This window comes from Lampris incognitus, chromosome 16, assembly GCF_029633865.1.
Source record: "Lampris incognitus isolate fLamInc1 chromosome 16, fLamInc1.hap2, whole genome shotgun sequence".
Taxonomy (NCBI): domain Eukaryota; kingdom Metazoa; phylum Chordata; class Actinopteri; order Lampriformes; family Lampridae; genus Lampris; species Lampris incognitus.
The window spans coordinates 2,518,024-2,532,939 of NC_079226.1; the positions used below are offsets into that span (position 1 = coordinate 2,518,024).

General features: G+C 46.8%; 1 protein-coding gene across 2 annotated transcripts in view; it reads right to left on the reverse strand.

Annotated features, from left to right (window-relative positions):
• Positions 1 to 14,916, reverse strand: part of syne1b (spectrin repeat containing, nuclear envelope 1b) — a 394,236-nt gene that overhangs the window by 46,209 nt on the left and 333,111 nt on the right. For both annotated transcript variants that reach the window (XM_056296155.1, XM_056296154.1), the window contains 2 exons: positions 7,046 to 7,196; positions 6,271 to 6,453 (listed from right to left, as the gene is read on the reverse strand). In XM_056296155.1, the coding sequence (XP_056152130.1) occupies positions 6,271 to 6,453; positions 7,046 to 7,196 (334 nt within the window). The remainder of the gene's footprint in view (positions 1 to 6,270; positions 6,454 to 7,045; positions 7,197 to 14,916) is intronic.

The window sequence follows — 14,916 nt, forward strand, 5'->3', positions numbered from 1 at the left end:
GAAAATGGAGGATCGTGGAAAAGTAAGACGTTTTGACGAGTGAAGTGTTTTTTTAGTAATTTTATTTGTATACCACAGTAACAGAGAACATACTGTAACAAACGCAGAAGGGTAATTATCCCTAACCCTAACCCTTACTCTAACCCTAGTGGGTGGTGGGCGCGGATTGTAGTGGTGACGTTACGATCAAAGTGGGCGCAGATTGTAGTCTTCTGTGAGACGCAGATGGATAGTATAGGATCAGAGTGGTAAAAAGATGCTACTCTGAAAAGTTAAAAAACAGGTTTTCTGCCAACGACCCATCATCAGTCTGGAGAGGTTTGAAAGACATTATCAACTACAGGAGACCATCCCCCCACACTGCAGGAAACCATCATCTGGCTGATGACCTACATGGGTTTTACTGAAGGTTTGATAAGTAAACTTTCACACCCCTCACCCTCTCCAGCCACACAACCAACTGCACTCCCTGCCAGCCCTTCTCTCCCCTCCCCGCCAAACCCCCACCCACACTCAGAATCTGTGTTGAGGATGTGCACCAGCTCCTCCAGGGACAGAAGACCAGGAAGGCACTGGACCTGGATGGCGTGTCAACCTGCTGTCTTAACGTCTGTGCTGACCAGCTGGCCCCCATTTTCACACTGATCTTCAGCAGATCACTGGAGCTGTGTGAAGTCCCCTCCTGCTTCAAGAGCTCCACTATCATCCCAGTCCCCAAGAAACCTCGTATCACAGGATTAAATGACTACAGGCTCATTGCCCTAACACCTGTGGTCATGAAAGCCTTCGAGAGACTGGTGTTGACCCACCTGAAGGAAATCACAGGCCCCCTGCTCTACTACCTGCAGTCTGCCTACTGAGCAAACAGGTCAGTAGAGGATGCAGTCAACATGGGATTGCACTACATCTTCCAACACCTCGACTCCCCAGGGACATACGCAAGGGTCCTGTTTGTGGACTTCAGCTCAGCGTTCAACACCATCGTCCCAGATATCCTCCACTCCAAACTGACCCAGCTCACTGTACCAGCCCCCATCTGCCAGCGGATTAAAAACTTCCTGACAAGGGTGTCTAGGTTGCATAATGGTCTATGCTGTTGCCTACCAACACGGGGATCGCTAGTTCAAATCCCCGTGTTACCTCCGGCTTGGTCAGGCATCCCTACAGACACAATTGGCTGTTTCTGCGGGTGGGAGACCAGATGTGGGTATGTATCCTGGTCGCTGCACTAGCACCTGTTCTGGTCAGTTGGGGCGCCTGTTCAGGACGGGGGGACTGGGGGGAATAGCGTGATCCTCCCATGCACTACGTCTCACTGGCGAAACTGCTCACTGTCAGGTGAAAAGAAGCAGCTGGCGACTCCACATGTATGGGAGGAGACATGTGGTAGTCTGCAGCCTTCCCCAGATCGGCAGAGGGAGTGGAGCAGCGACCGGGACGGCTCAGAAGAGTGGGATAATTGGCCGAATATGATTGGGGGGAAGAGTAGGGGGGGAGAAGAACTTCCTGAAAGACAGGAGGCAGCTAGTGAAGCTGGGAAAAATCACACCCAAAACCCCGACATAAAGCACTGGCACCCCCCAGGGATGTGTGTTCTCCCCTCTACTCTTCTCCCTCTACACAAATCATGCACCTCAGGTGACCCGTCTGTTAAACTCCTGAAGTTTGCAAACAACACAACCATCATTGGTCTTATCCGGGATGGTGACGAGTCTGCATATAGACGGGAGGTTGATCAGCTGGCCCTCTGGTGCGGCCATAACAACCTGGAGCTGAACATACCCAAAACTGTGGCGATGACAGTGGACTTCAGGAGGAGCCCCTCAACACTGCACCCCTCACCATACTCAACAGCACAGTGTCTGCAGTAAAAACCTACAGATTTCTGGGTTCCACAATCTCCCAGGATCTAAGGTGGCATCCAACATAGACACAATCATCAAAAAGGCCCAGCAGAGGATGTACTTTCTCCATCAGCTCAAGAAGTTCAACCTGCCTCAGGAACTGTTGATTCAGTTCTACACTGCAATAATCCAGTCTGTCCTCTGCACATCCATCACTGGTTTGGTTCGGCCACCAAACAGGACAGGGACAGACTACAACGGACAGTTAGGTCTGCAGAGAAAATCACGGGGGCCAACCTGCCCTCCATTCAGGACTTATACACCTCCAGACTCAGGAAATGGGCAGACAACATCACTGCAGACCCATCACACCCTGGTCACAAGCTGTTCCAACTCCTCCCCTCTGGTAGGCGCTACAGACAACTGTACCCCAAAACAACCAGATTTAAAAATGTAATGTAATGTAAATATAAAAAGTTTCTTTCCGCAGGCTTTCATGCAAATAAATGCTCAACACTGTCAATAAATCCAACCATGTTGTATATACTGTACTGTACATGTTGTATATACTGTACTGTAAATGTTGTATATACTGTACTGTACATTGTACATATACTGCTACACTCTGTCATGTACAGCTACCTCAGGCATGTATGTAAGTAGCCTGCTAACATGTATTTCAGCATCTCTGATATATTCTCTGCACCGCTGCACTTTAATGCCTCTTAAAGACAAGCATGTTAGGATTAATACTCCTGTCTGTGCCCCTGACTATGAACTGGAGCTGGTCCCAGGGCACTGCAGCTGCCCACTGCTCCTATACGATAGGATGGTTAAATGCAGAGAACACATTCGTTGTAAGAATACAATGTCAAATAAAGTGGCTTTCATTTATTTCACCTGTATAAGTCAATCCTTGTGTACATATCTGAAGATTGTACTGTTGTTATTCTATATTAAGTACATGTCTGTGAATGTTCTCATTCATCCAGGTCATGGTTATCCAAAGGAGTTGAATCAAGTGCAACTGGACTTGGTATATATCCGTGAAAACGTTTCGCCTCTCATCCAAGAGGCTTCCTCAGTTCGTGCCTTTCTGACTAGACCAAGCTAGTCTGACTGGCTGGTGATGAGACTCAGATATTTAGCCTCTAGGAGTCGTTGTCAGAGCTATTGATACGCGTGGCTCTTTTGTGTACCGATGTTTGGCTGCGCCCGTCGTTATCAGAGCTATTGATATGCGTGGCTCTCCTGTGCTCCGATGTCCAGCTGCGCCCGTCGTTATCGGAGCTGTTGATTTGCATTTGTTTAGCAGCGACGGTCGTTGGGGGTGTTAATTTCGACTTCATTATTCAGTGGTCATGAGAGTCGTTGGAGGCGTTAGTGACCGACTGTTGTTCTTGGAGGCTAGGCTTCTTGAGTCTCCTGGGTAGAGATGAAAGGACGGCATTGTAAGTGGGAGATAGGTGGTGTTGCAGACCTCCTCCTCTGCTGAGGGATGGTTTTTCCAGTTTCTCATAGATGGCTTCCTTCACCCCTCTTTCAAACCATCTATCTTCTCTGTCCAAAATGTGTACGTTGCTGTCCTGGAAGGAGTGTGTCTTCTCCTTTAGGTGTAGATAGACTGCTGAGTCTTGTCCTGAGGAGTGTGGCCTTCTGTGTTGGGCCATCCGTTTGTGTAGTGGTTGTTTGGTCTCTCCTATGTATAGGTCAGTGCAATCCTCATTGCATTGTACAGCATACACCAGATTGCTTTTCCGGGTGTGTGGTACACGGTCTTTGGGATGAACCAGTCTTTGTGGGAGTGTGTTGCTGGGTTTGAAGTATACCGGGATGCGGTGTTTGTTGAAAATTCTCCTGAGTTTCTCGGAGACCCCAGAAACATACGGGATGACTGTGCTCTTCCTTCTGTTCCTTTTCTCCTCATCGCTCACCTGCTTGGTCTTTCTGGAACGTGTTGCAGTTTTCACAAAGGTCCAACTGGGCTAGCCGCAGGTTTTTAAAGCTCCCCTCAGGTGTTTGTGTTCTTCTCGTTGGGCCTGAGTGCTGCTGGGCACATTGTCAGCTCTGTGTTGCAAAGACCAACCAAGTCCAGTTGCACTTGATTCAACTCCTTTGGATATGTTAAGTACGCTGTGAGAACCACAAAACTGGAGTCAAATTCAACATGTGTGCAAACTTACATGGCCAATAAAATATGATTCTGATTCTGACAATGGACATCTTTCAGTCTTAGTGACCATTATTTCTCTGTGGTTGATGATGTGCTTTTGCCCATTTATTAAAACCAGACCTCTAAGCAATAAAGAGGTATATATATATATATATGTGTGTGTGTGTGTGTGTGTGTGTGTGTGTGTGTGTGTGTGTGTGTGTGTGTGTGTATATATATATATATATATATATATACAGTGCATCCGGCAAGTATTCACACCCCTTCTCTTTCCCCACATTTTGTCATGTTACAGCCTTATTCCAAAATGGATTAAATTCCTTTTTCCCCTCATCAATCTACACACAATACCCCATAATGACAAAGTGAAAAAGGTTTTGTAGAAATTTTTGCAAATTTATTAAAAATAAAAAACTGAAATATTGCATGTACATAAGTATTCACAGCCTTTACTCAGTACTTGGTTGAGGCACCCTTTGGCAGCGATTACAGCCTCAAGTCTTTTTGGGTATGAAGCTACAAGCTTGGCACACCTATATTTGGGGTATTTCTCCCATTCTTCTCTGCAGATCCTCTCCAGCTCTGTAAGGTTAGATGGGGAGCGTCGCTGCACAGCTATTTTCAGGTCTTTCCAGAGATGTTCAATGGGGTTCAAGTCTGGGCTCTGGCTGGGCCACTCAAGGACATTCACAGACGTGTCCCGAAGCCACTCCTTCGTTGTCTTGGCTGTGTGCTTAGGGTCGTTGTCGTGTTGAAAGGTAAACCTTCGCCCCAGTCTGGGGTCCTGAACGCTCTGGAGCAGGTTTTCATCAAGGATCTCTCCGTACTTTGCTCCATTCATCTTTCCCTCGATCCTGACTAGTCTCCCAGTTCCTGCCGCTGAAGAACATCCCCACAGCATGATGCTGCCACCACCATGCTTCACTGTAGGGATGGTATTAGCAAGGTGATGAGAGGTGCCTGGTTTCCTCCAGACGTGACGTTTGGTGTTCAGGCCAAAGAGTTCAATCTTGGTTTCATCAGACCAGAGAATCTGGTTTCTCATGGTCTGAGAGTCCTTTAGGTGCTTTCTGGCAAACTCCAAGCAGGCTGTCATGGTCCTTTTAGTGAGCAGAGGCTTCCGTCTGGCCACTCTACCATAAAGGCCTGATTGGTGGAGTGCTGCAGAGATGGTTGTCCTTCTGGAAGGTTCTCCCATCTCCACAGAGGAACGCTGGAGCTCTGTCAGAGTGACCATCGGGTTCTTGGTCACCTCCCTGACCAAGGCCCTTCTCCCCCGATTGCTCAGTTTGGCTGGGCGGCCAGCTCTAGGAAGAGTCCTGGTGGATCCAAACTTCTTCCATTTACGAATGATGGAGACCACTGTGCTCTTCGGGACCTTCAAAGCTGTAGAAATGTTTTTGTACCCTTCCCCAGATCTGTGCCTCGATACAATCCTGTCTCGGAGGTCCACAGACAATTCCTTTGACTTCATGGCTTGGTTTCTGCTCTGACATGCACTGTCAACAGTGGGACCTTATATAGACAGGTGTGTGCCTTTCCAAATCATGTCCAATCAATTGAATTTACTACAGGTGGACTCCAATCAAGATGTAGAAATATCTGAAGGATGATCAGTGGAAACAGGATGAACCTGAGCTCAATTTTGAGTGTCATAGCAAAGGGTGTGAATACTTATGTACATGCAATATTTCAGTTTTTTATTTTTAATAAATTTGCAAAAAATTCTACAAAACCTTTTTCACTTTGTCATTATGGAGTATTGTGTGTAGATTGATGAGGGGAAAAAGGAATTTCATCCATTTTGGAATAAGGCTGTAACATAACAAAATGTGGGGTAAGTGAAGGGGTGTGAATACTTTCCGGATGCACTGTATATACACACACACACACACACACACACGCGCAACCCAGCCACTGAGGATGCACAAGCCAGTGCATTGTTAATGCAGGTCTCCAGCATAAAACATTTGCCAAATCAAATATGCGGATCACAAAACGGATTCCCATACCGGAGGCCTTAAAGAGGAACGTTTTCAGGCTGTTCTTGAAGGAAGGAATAGAGTCAGTCATTCTGATGGAAACCAAGAGGTCATTCCACCATTTTGGGGCGAGGTGAGAGAACAGTCTGGAACAGATAGTAGGCTACGAGAGCGAAGCAGTGGAGGAGTGTACATGCTCATACAGGATTGCAGAGGTGTTGGACTGAATCGAAACTGGAAGATAAGCATCTGAACCCGGCGTGTTTTGTACCTTCAGCCTGCGTAGGATGGACGTCAGCCTCTTCTGCAGGTTGTCCCAGCGCTGGTTGGCATCATGGGACATTTCCCTCAGCTGACAGGAAGCGTCGGTGCGATTCTCACGGGCCAGACGGCGGTACTGTTTGTTAATGAGCTCCAGCTGAGTCAGACTCTCATGGACCTGCCGCTGGAAGGCCTGCAGTAACAATCACACACGATGGTAACAGAAGTCTCTATCAACTTATTAAAATGAACAAGGATATTCAGTTGTGAATAACAAAGCTATATTATTGCCAAGGCCTTTGCACACCAAGTCCAAAGTTTTCCTCCAAAGATTTTGCATGTCAAAAATAAATACGACCTCAAGTTCTATCCATGATGTTTACAAGCCGACTAAAAAAGGTTTCAGAACAGTTTTGATTTTCTGCATTTTTTCTTTCTGTCAAACTCAGATTATTTGATCATGGCGATCGATTTAAAAAAACAAACAAAAAAAAAACCTGAAAAATTCAAACAAAATTTAGGCAAACAAAAAAAGGAAGACTTATTTCATAAGAGGAAAAGAAAAAGACGTGATGTGAAGACAAGCTCTGATCTTCTCAGATAGCTCGATCAATAACCAAATGATAACTGAACGTACTCCGAGAAGAACGCTGATGAAGACCAGCTCAGGTCCATCAGAGGAGGACCGAGAGTTCACCGACAGGTTAAACACGGTGTTGGATAGAGGAAACCTACTGGTACGTGCAAATCCACCTCACCAGACACCAGAACAGAGCCACTCGCACCTCAAACTTCTTCAGCTCCTCCTTGGCCACAGTGTACAGAACACCAGAGGAGTTGGGCAGGGCAGCTGTCCTTTCCGACGCCGACAGCCACTCTTCAAAACGAGAAAAGTCATCCAAGAACTTCTGCCAGAGATGCCACGTCTCCTCGATCCTGGACAAGCAGAGAGAACCACCAAACACAGGAGGAACAGTCAGAGGTACGAACACAGTATCACAATCAAAGGCCGTATCATAAGCAGGTTTACTGAACAGCACTCTGTCTGAACTCTGTCACGTCCAGCAGAACTCCAGCAACACAAACACAACACAAACACAACACACACACACACAACACACAGGAGGAACATTCAGAGGTACGAACACAGTATCACAATCAAAGGCCGTATCATAAGCAGGTTTACTGAACAGCACTCTGTCTGAACTCTGTCACGTCCAGCAGAACTCCAGCAACACAAACACAACACAAACACAACACACACACACAACACACAGGAGGAACATTCAGAGGTACGAACACAGTATCACAATCAAAGGCCGTATCATAAGCAGGTTTACTGAACAGCACTCTGTCTGAACTCTGTCACGTCCAGCAGAACTCCAGCAACACAAACACAACACAAACACAACACACACACACACAACACACAGGAGGAACAGTCAGAGGTACGAACACAGTATCACAATCAAAGACCGTATTAGGTTTACTGAACAGCACTCTGTCTGAACTCTGTCACGTCCAGCAGAACTCCAGCAACACAAACACAACACAAATCCAACAGAAATACAACAGAAACACAACACAAATAAAACAAAAATACGACAGAAACACAACAGAAACACAACAGAAATGGGTATGTGTGTGTCTTTTTCAGCCTCTCCATCAGCTTCATCTTAAATGCAACATGTTTCTTCTTCTCCTCACAACGTGCGGGCAGGTTATTGTTGTGTGTGAACACTTCAAATCTTTTCAGTTTATTCAGTTCTGGTCGTGGCCACAATGGTGAAGTGAGAATTCATCTCTATGTAATACAACCGTCCACGGAGCAGACCAGCAGGATCACCTGATGGTCTGCCTTCCACTAACCAGTCAAAGGTCACCATGTCAGACACACTCTGGTCCCCAGAGACGAGGGACAACACACACAGTCCACAGAGACGAGGGACAACACACTCTGGTCCCCAGAGACGAGGGACAACACACACAGTCCGCAGAGACGAGGGACAACACACACAGTCCACAGAGACGAGGGACAACACACTCTGGTCCCCAGAGACGAGGGACAACACACACAGTCCGCAGAGACGAGGGACAACACACACAGTCCACAGAGACAAGGGACAACACACACAGTCCCCAGAGACGAGGGACAACACACACAGTCCACAGAGACGAGGGACAACACACTCTGGTCCCCAGAGACGAGGGACAACACACACAGTCCGCAGAGACGAGGGACAACACACACAGTCCACAGAGACGAGGGACAACACACTCTGGTCCCCAGAGACGAGGGACAACACACACAGTCCGCAGAGACGAGGGACAACACACACAGTCCACAGAGACAAGGGACAACACACACAGTCCCCAGAGACGAGGGACAACACACACAGTCCACAGAGACGAGGGACAACACACACAGTCCACAGAGACGAGGGACAACACACTCTGGTCCCCAGAGACGAGGGACAACACACACAGTCCGCAGAGACGAGGGACAACACACACAGTCCACAGAGACAAGGGACAACACACACAGTCCCCAGAGACGAGGGACAACACACACAGTCCACAGAGACAAGGGACAACACACAGTCCCCAGAGACGAGGGACAACACACACAGTCCACAGAGACGAGGGACAACACACAGTCCGCAGAGACGAGGGACAACACACACAGTCCACAGAGACGAGGGACAACACACAGTCCACAGAGACGAGGGACAACTCACACAGTCCCCAGAGATGAGGGACAACACACACAGTCCACAGAGACGAGGGACAACACACAGTCCCCAGAGACGAGGGACAACACACACAGTCCCCAGAGACGAGGGACAACACACACAGTCCGCAGAGACGAGGGACAACACACAGTCCGCAGAGACGAGGGACAACACACAGTCCCCAGAGACGAGGGACAACACACACAGTCCCCAGAGACGAGGGACAACACACACAGTCCACAGAGACGAGGGACAACACACAGTCCGCAGAGACGAGGGACAACACACACAGTCCCCAGAGACGAGGGACAACACACACAGTCCCCAGAGACGAGGGACAACACACACAGTCCACAGAGACGAGGGACAACACACAGTCCACAGAGACGAGGGACAACACACAGTCCACAGAGACGAGGGACAACACACACAGTCCACAGAGACGAGGGACAACACACACAGTCCACAGAGACGAGGGACAACACACAGTCCGCAGAGACAAGGGACAACACACACAGTCCACAGAGACGAGGGACAACACACACAGTCCCCAGAGACGAGGGACAACACACACAGTCCACAGAGACGAGGGACAACACACAGTCCACAGAGACGAGGGACAACACACAGTCCACAGAGACGAGGGACAACACACACAGTCCACAGAGACGAGGGACAACACACACAGTCCACAGAGACGAGGGACAACACACAGTCCGCAGAGACAAGGGACAACACACACAGTCCACAGAGACGAGGGACAACACACAGTCCGCAGAGACAAGGGACAACACACACAGTCCACAGAGACGAGGGACAACACACACAGTCCCCAGAGACGAGGGAAAACAGAGTTCTGGACAGGGTTTGGTTATGGCAGATGTTCTGTTTCAACATGACATGCTGAATCTGAATCAGAATGCACTTGCGCACATGAAATCAAACAACACCTTGTTTCCCCCAGCCCACAGCAGTGCAACACAAAGACAAGAACACACACGTCCAAACTACAAGAACACACACGTCCAAACTACAAGAACGCACACGTCCAAACTACAAGAACGCACACGTCCAAACTACAAGAACACACACGTCCAAACTACAAGAACGCACACATCCAAACTACAAGAACACACACGTCCAAACTACAAGAACACACACGTCCAAACTACAAGAACGCACACGTCCAAACTACAAGAACACACACGTCCAAACTACAAGAACACACACGTCCAAACTACAAGAACACACATGTCCAAACTACAAGAACACACACGTCCAAACTACAAGAACACACACGTCCAAACTACAAGAACACACACATCCAACCTACAAGAACACACACGTTCAAACTACAAGAACACACACGTTCAAACTACAAGAACACACATCCAACCTACAAGAACACACACGTCCAAACTACAAGAACACACACGTCCAAACTACAAGAACACACACGTCCAACCTACAAGAACACACACGTCCAAACTACAAGAACACACACGTCCAAACTACAAGAACACACACATCCAACCTACAAGAACACACACGTTCAAACTACAAGAACACACACGTTCAAACTACAAGAACACACATCCAACCTACAAGAACACACACGTCCAAACTACAAGAACACACACGTCCAAACTACAAGAACACACACGTCCAAACTACAAGAACACACACGTCCAAACTACAAGAACACACACGTCCAAACTACAAGAACACACACGTCCAAACTACAAGAACACACATGTCCAAACTACAAGAACACACACGTCCAAACTACAAGAACACACACGTCCAAACTACAAGAACACACACGTCCAAACTACAAGAACACACACGTCCAAACTACAAGAACACACACATCCAAACTACAAGAACACACATATCCAAACTACAAGAACACACACGTTCAAACTACAAGAACACACACGTTCAAACTACAAGAACACACATCCAACCTACAAGAACACACACGTCCAAACTACAAGAACACACACGTCCAAACTACAAGAACACACACGTCCAACCTACAAGAACACACACGTCCAAACTACAAGAACAAACACGTCCAAACTACAAGAACACACACATCCAACCTACAAGAACACACACGTTCAAACTACAAGAACACACACGTTCAAACTACAAGAACACACATCCAACCTACAAGAACACACACGTCCAAACTACAAGAACACACACGTCCAACCTACAAGAACACACACGTCCAAACTACAAGAACACACACGTCCAAACTACAAGAACACACACGTCCAACCTACAAGAACACACACGTCCAAACTACAAGAACACACACGTCCAAACTACAAGAACACACACGTCCAAACTACAAGAACACACACGTCCAAACTACAAGAACACACACGTCCAAACTACAAGAACACACACGTCCAACCTACAAGAACACACACGTCCAAACTACAAGAACACACACGTCCAAACTACAAGAACACACACATCCAAACTACAAGAACACACACGTCCAAACTACAAGAACACACACGTCCAAACTACAAGAACACACACGTCCAAACTACAAGAACACACACGTCCAAACTACAAGAACACACACGTCCAACCTACAAGAACACACACGTCCAAACTACAAGAACACACACGTCCAAACTACAAGAACGCACACGTCCAAACTACAAGAACGCACACGTCCAAACTACAAGAACACACACGTCCAAACTACAAGAACGCACACGTCCAAACCACAAGAACGCACACGTCCAAACTACAAGAACACACACGTCCAAACTACAAGAACACACACGTCCAAACCACAAGAACGCACACGTCCAAACCACAAGAACGCACACGTCCAAACTACAAGAACGCACACGTCCAAACTACAAGAACGCACACGTCCAAACTACAAGAACGCACACGTCCAAACTACAAGAACGCACACGTCCAAACTACAAGAACGCACACGTCCAAACTACAAGAACACACACGTCCAAACTACAAGAACGCACACGTCCAAACTACAAGAACACACACGTCCAAACTACAAGAACGCACACGTCCAAACTACAAGAACGCACACGTCCAAACTACAAGAACGCACACGTCCAAACTACAAGAACACACACGTCCAAACTACAAGAACGCACACGTCCAAACTACAAGAACGCACACGTCCAAACTACAAGAACGCACACGTCCAAACTACAAGAACGCACACGTCCAAACTACAAGAACGCACACGTCCAAACTACAAGAACGCACACGTCCAAACTACAAGAACACACACGTCCAAACTACAAGAACGCACACGTCCAAACTACAAGAACACACACGTCCAAACTACAAGAACACACACGTCCAAACTACAAGAACACACACGTCCAAACTACAAGAACACACACGTCCAAACTACAAGAACACACACGTCCAAACTACAAGAACACACACGTCCAAACTACAAGAACACACACGTTCAAACTACAAGAACACACATCCAACCTACAAGAACACACACGTCCAAACTACAAGAACACACACGTCCAAACTACAAGAACACACACGTCCAACCTACAAGAACACACACGTCCAAACTACAAGAACACACACGTCCAAACTACAAGAACACACACGTTCAAACTACAAGAACACACACGTCCAAACTACAAGAACACACACGTCCAAACTACAAGAACACACACGTTCAAACTACAAGAACACACACGTCCAACCTACAAGAACACACACGTCCAAACTACAAGAACACACACGTCCAAACTACAAGAACACACACGTCCAACCTACAAGAACACACACGTCCAAACTACAAGAACACACACGTCCAAACTACAAGAACACACACGTCCAAACTACAAGAACACACACGTCCAAACTACAAGAACACACACGTCCAAACTACAAGAACACACACGTCCAAACTACAAGAACACACACGTCCAAACTACAAGAACACACACGTCCAAACTACAAGAACACACACATCCAACCTACAAGAACACACACGTCCAAACTACAAGAACACACACGTTCAAACTACAAGAACACACATCCAACCTACAAGAACACACACGTCCAAACTACAAGAACACACACGTCCAAACTACAAGAACACACACGTCCAACCTACAAGAACACACACGTCCAAACTACAAGAACACACACGTTCAAACTACAAGAACACACACGTCCAAACTACAAGAACACACACGTCCAAACTACAAGAACACACACGTTCAAACTACAAGAACACACACGTCCAACCTACAAGAACACACACGTCCAAACTACAAGAACACACACGTCCAAACTACAAGAACACACACGTCCAACCTACAAGAACACACACGTCCAAACTACAAGAACACACACGTCCAAACTACAAGAACACACACGTCCAAACTACAAGAACACACACGTCCAAACTACAAGAACACACACGTCCAAACTACAAGAACACACACGTCCAACCTACAAGAACACACACGTCCAAACTACAAGAACACACACGTCCAAACTACAAGAACACACACATCCAAACTACAAGAACACACACGTCCAAACTACAAGAACACACACGTCCAAACTACAAGAACGCACACGTCCAAACTACAAGAACGCACACGTCCAAACTACAAGAACGCACACGTCCAAACTACAAGAACGCACACGTCCAAACTACAAGAACACACACGTCCAAACTACAAGAACACACACGTCCAAACTACAAGAACACACACGTCCAAACTACAAGAACGCACACGTCCAAACCACAAGAGCGCACACGTCCAAACCACAAGAACACATACGTCCAAACTACAAGAACACACACGTCCAAACCACAAGAACACACACGTCCAAACTACAAGAACACACACGTCCAAACTACAAGAACACACACGTCCAAACTACAAGAACACACACGTCCAAACTACAAGAACACACACGTCCAAACTACAAGAACACACACGTCCAAACTACAAGAACGCACACGTCCAAACTACAAGAACACACACGTCCAAACTACAAGAACACACACGTCCAAACTACAAGAACACACACATCCAAACTACAAGAACACACATGTCCAACCTACAAGAACACACACGTCCAAACTACAAGAACACACACGTCCAAACTACAAGAACACACACGTCCAAACTACAAGAACACACACGTCCAAACTACAAGAACACACACATCCAACCTACAAGAACACACACGTCCAAACTACAAGAACGCACACATCCAAACTACAAGAACACACACGTCCAAACTACAAGAACACACACGTCCAAACTACAAGAACACACACGTTCAAACTACAAGAACACACACGTCCAAACTACAAGAACACACACGTCCAAACTACAAGAACACACACGTCCAAACTACAAGAACACACACGTCCAACCTACAAGAACACACACGTCCAAACTACAAGAACACACACGTCCAAACTACAAGAACACACACGTTCAAACTACAAGAACACACACGTCCAAACTACAAGAACACACACGTCCAACCTACAAGAACACACACGTCCAAACTACAAGAACACACACGTCCAAACTACAAGAACACACACGTTCAAACTACAAGAACACACACGTCCAAACTACAAGAACACACACGTCCAAACTACAAGAACACACACGTTCAAACTACAAGAACACACACGTCCAACCTACAAGAACACACACGTCCAAACTACAAGAACACACACGTCCAAACTACAAGAACACACACGTCCAACCTACAAGAACACACACGTCCAAACTACAAGAACACACACGTCCAAACTACAAGAACACACACGTCCAAACTACAAGAACACACACGTCCAAACTACAAGAACACACACGTTCAAACTACAAGAACACACACGTCCAAACTACAAG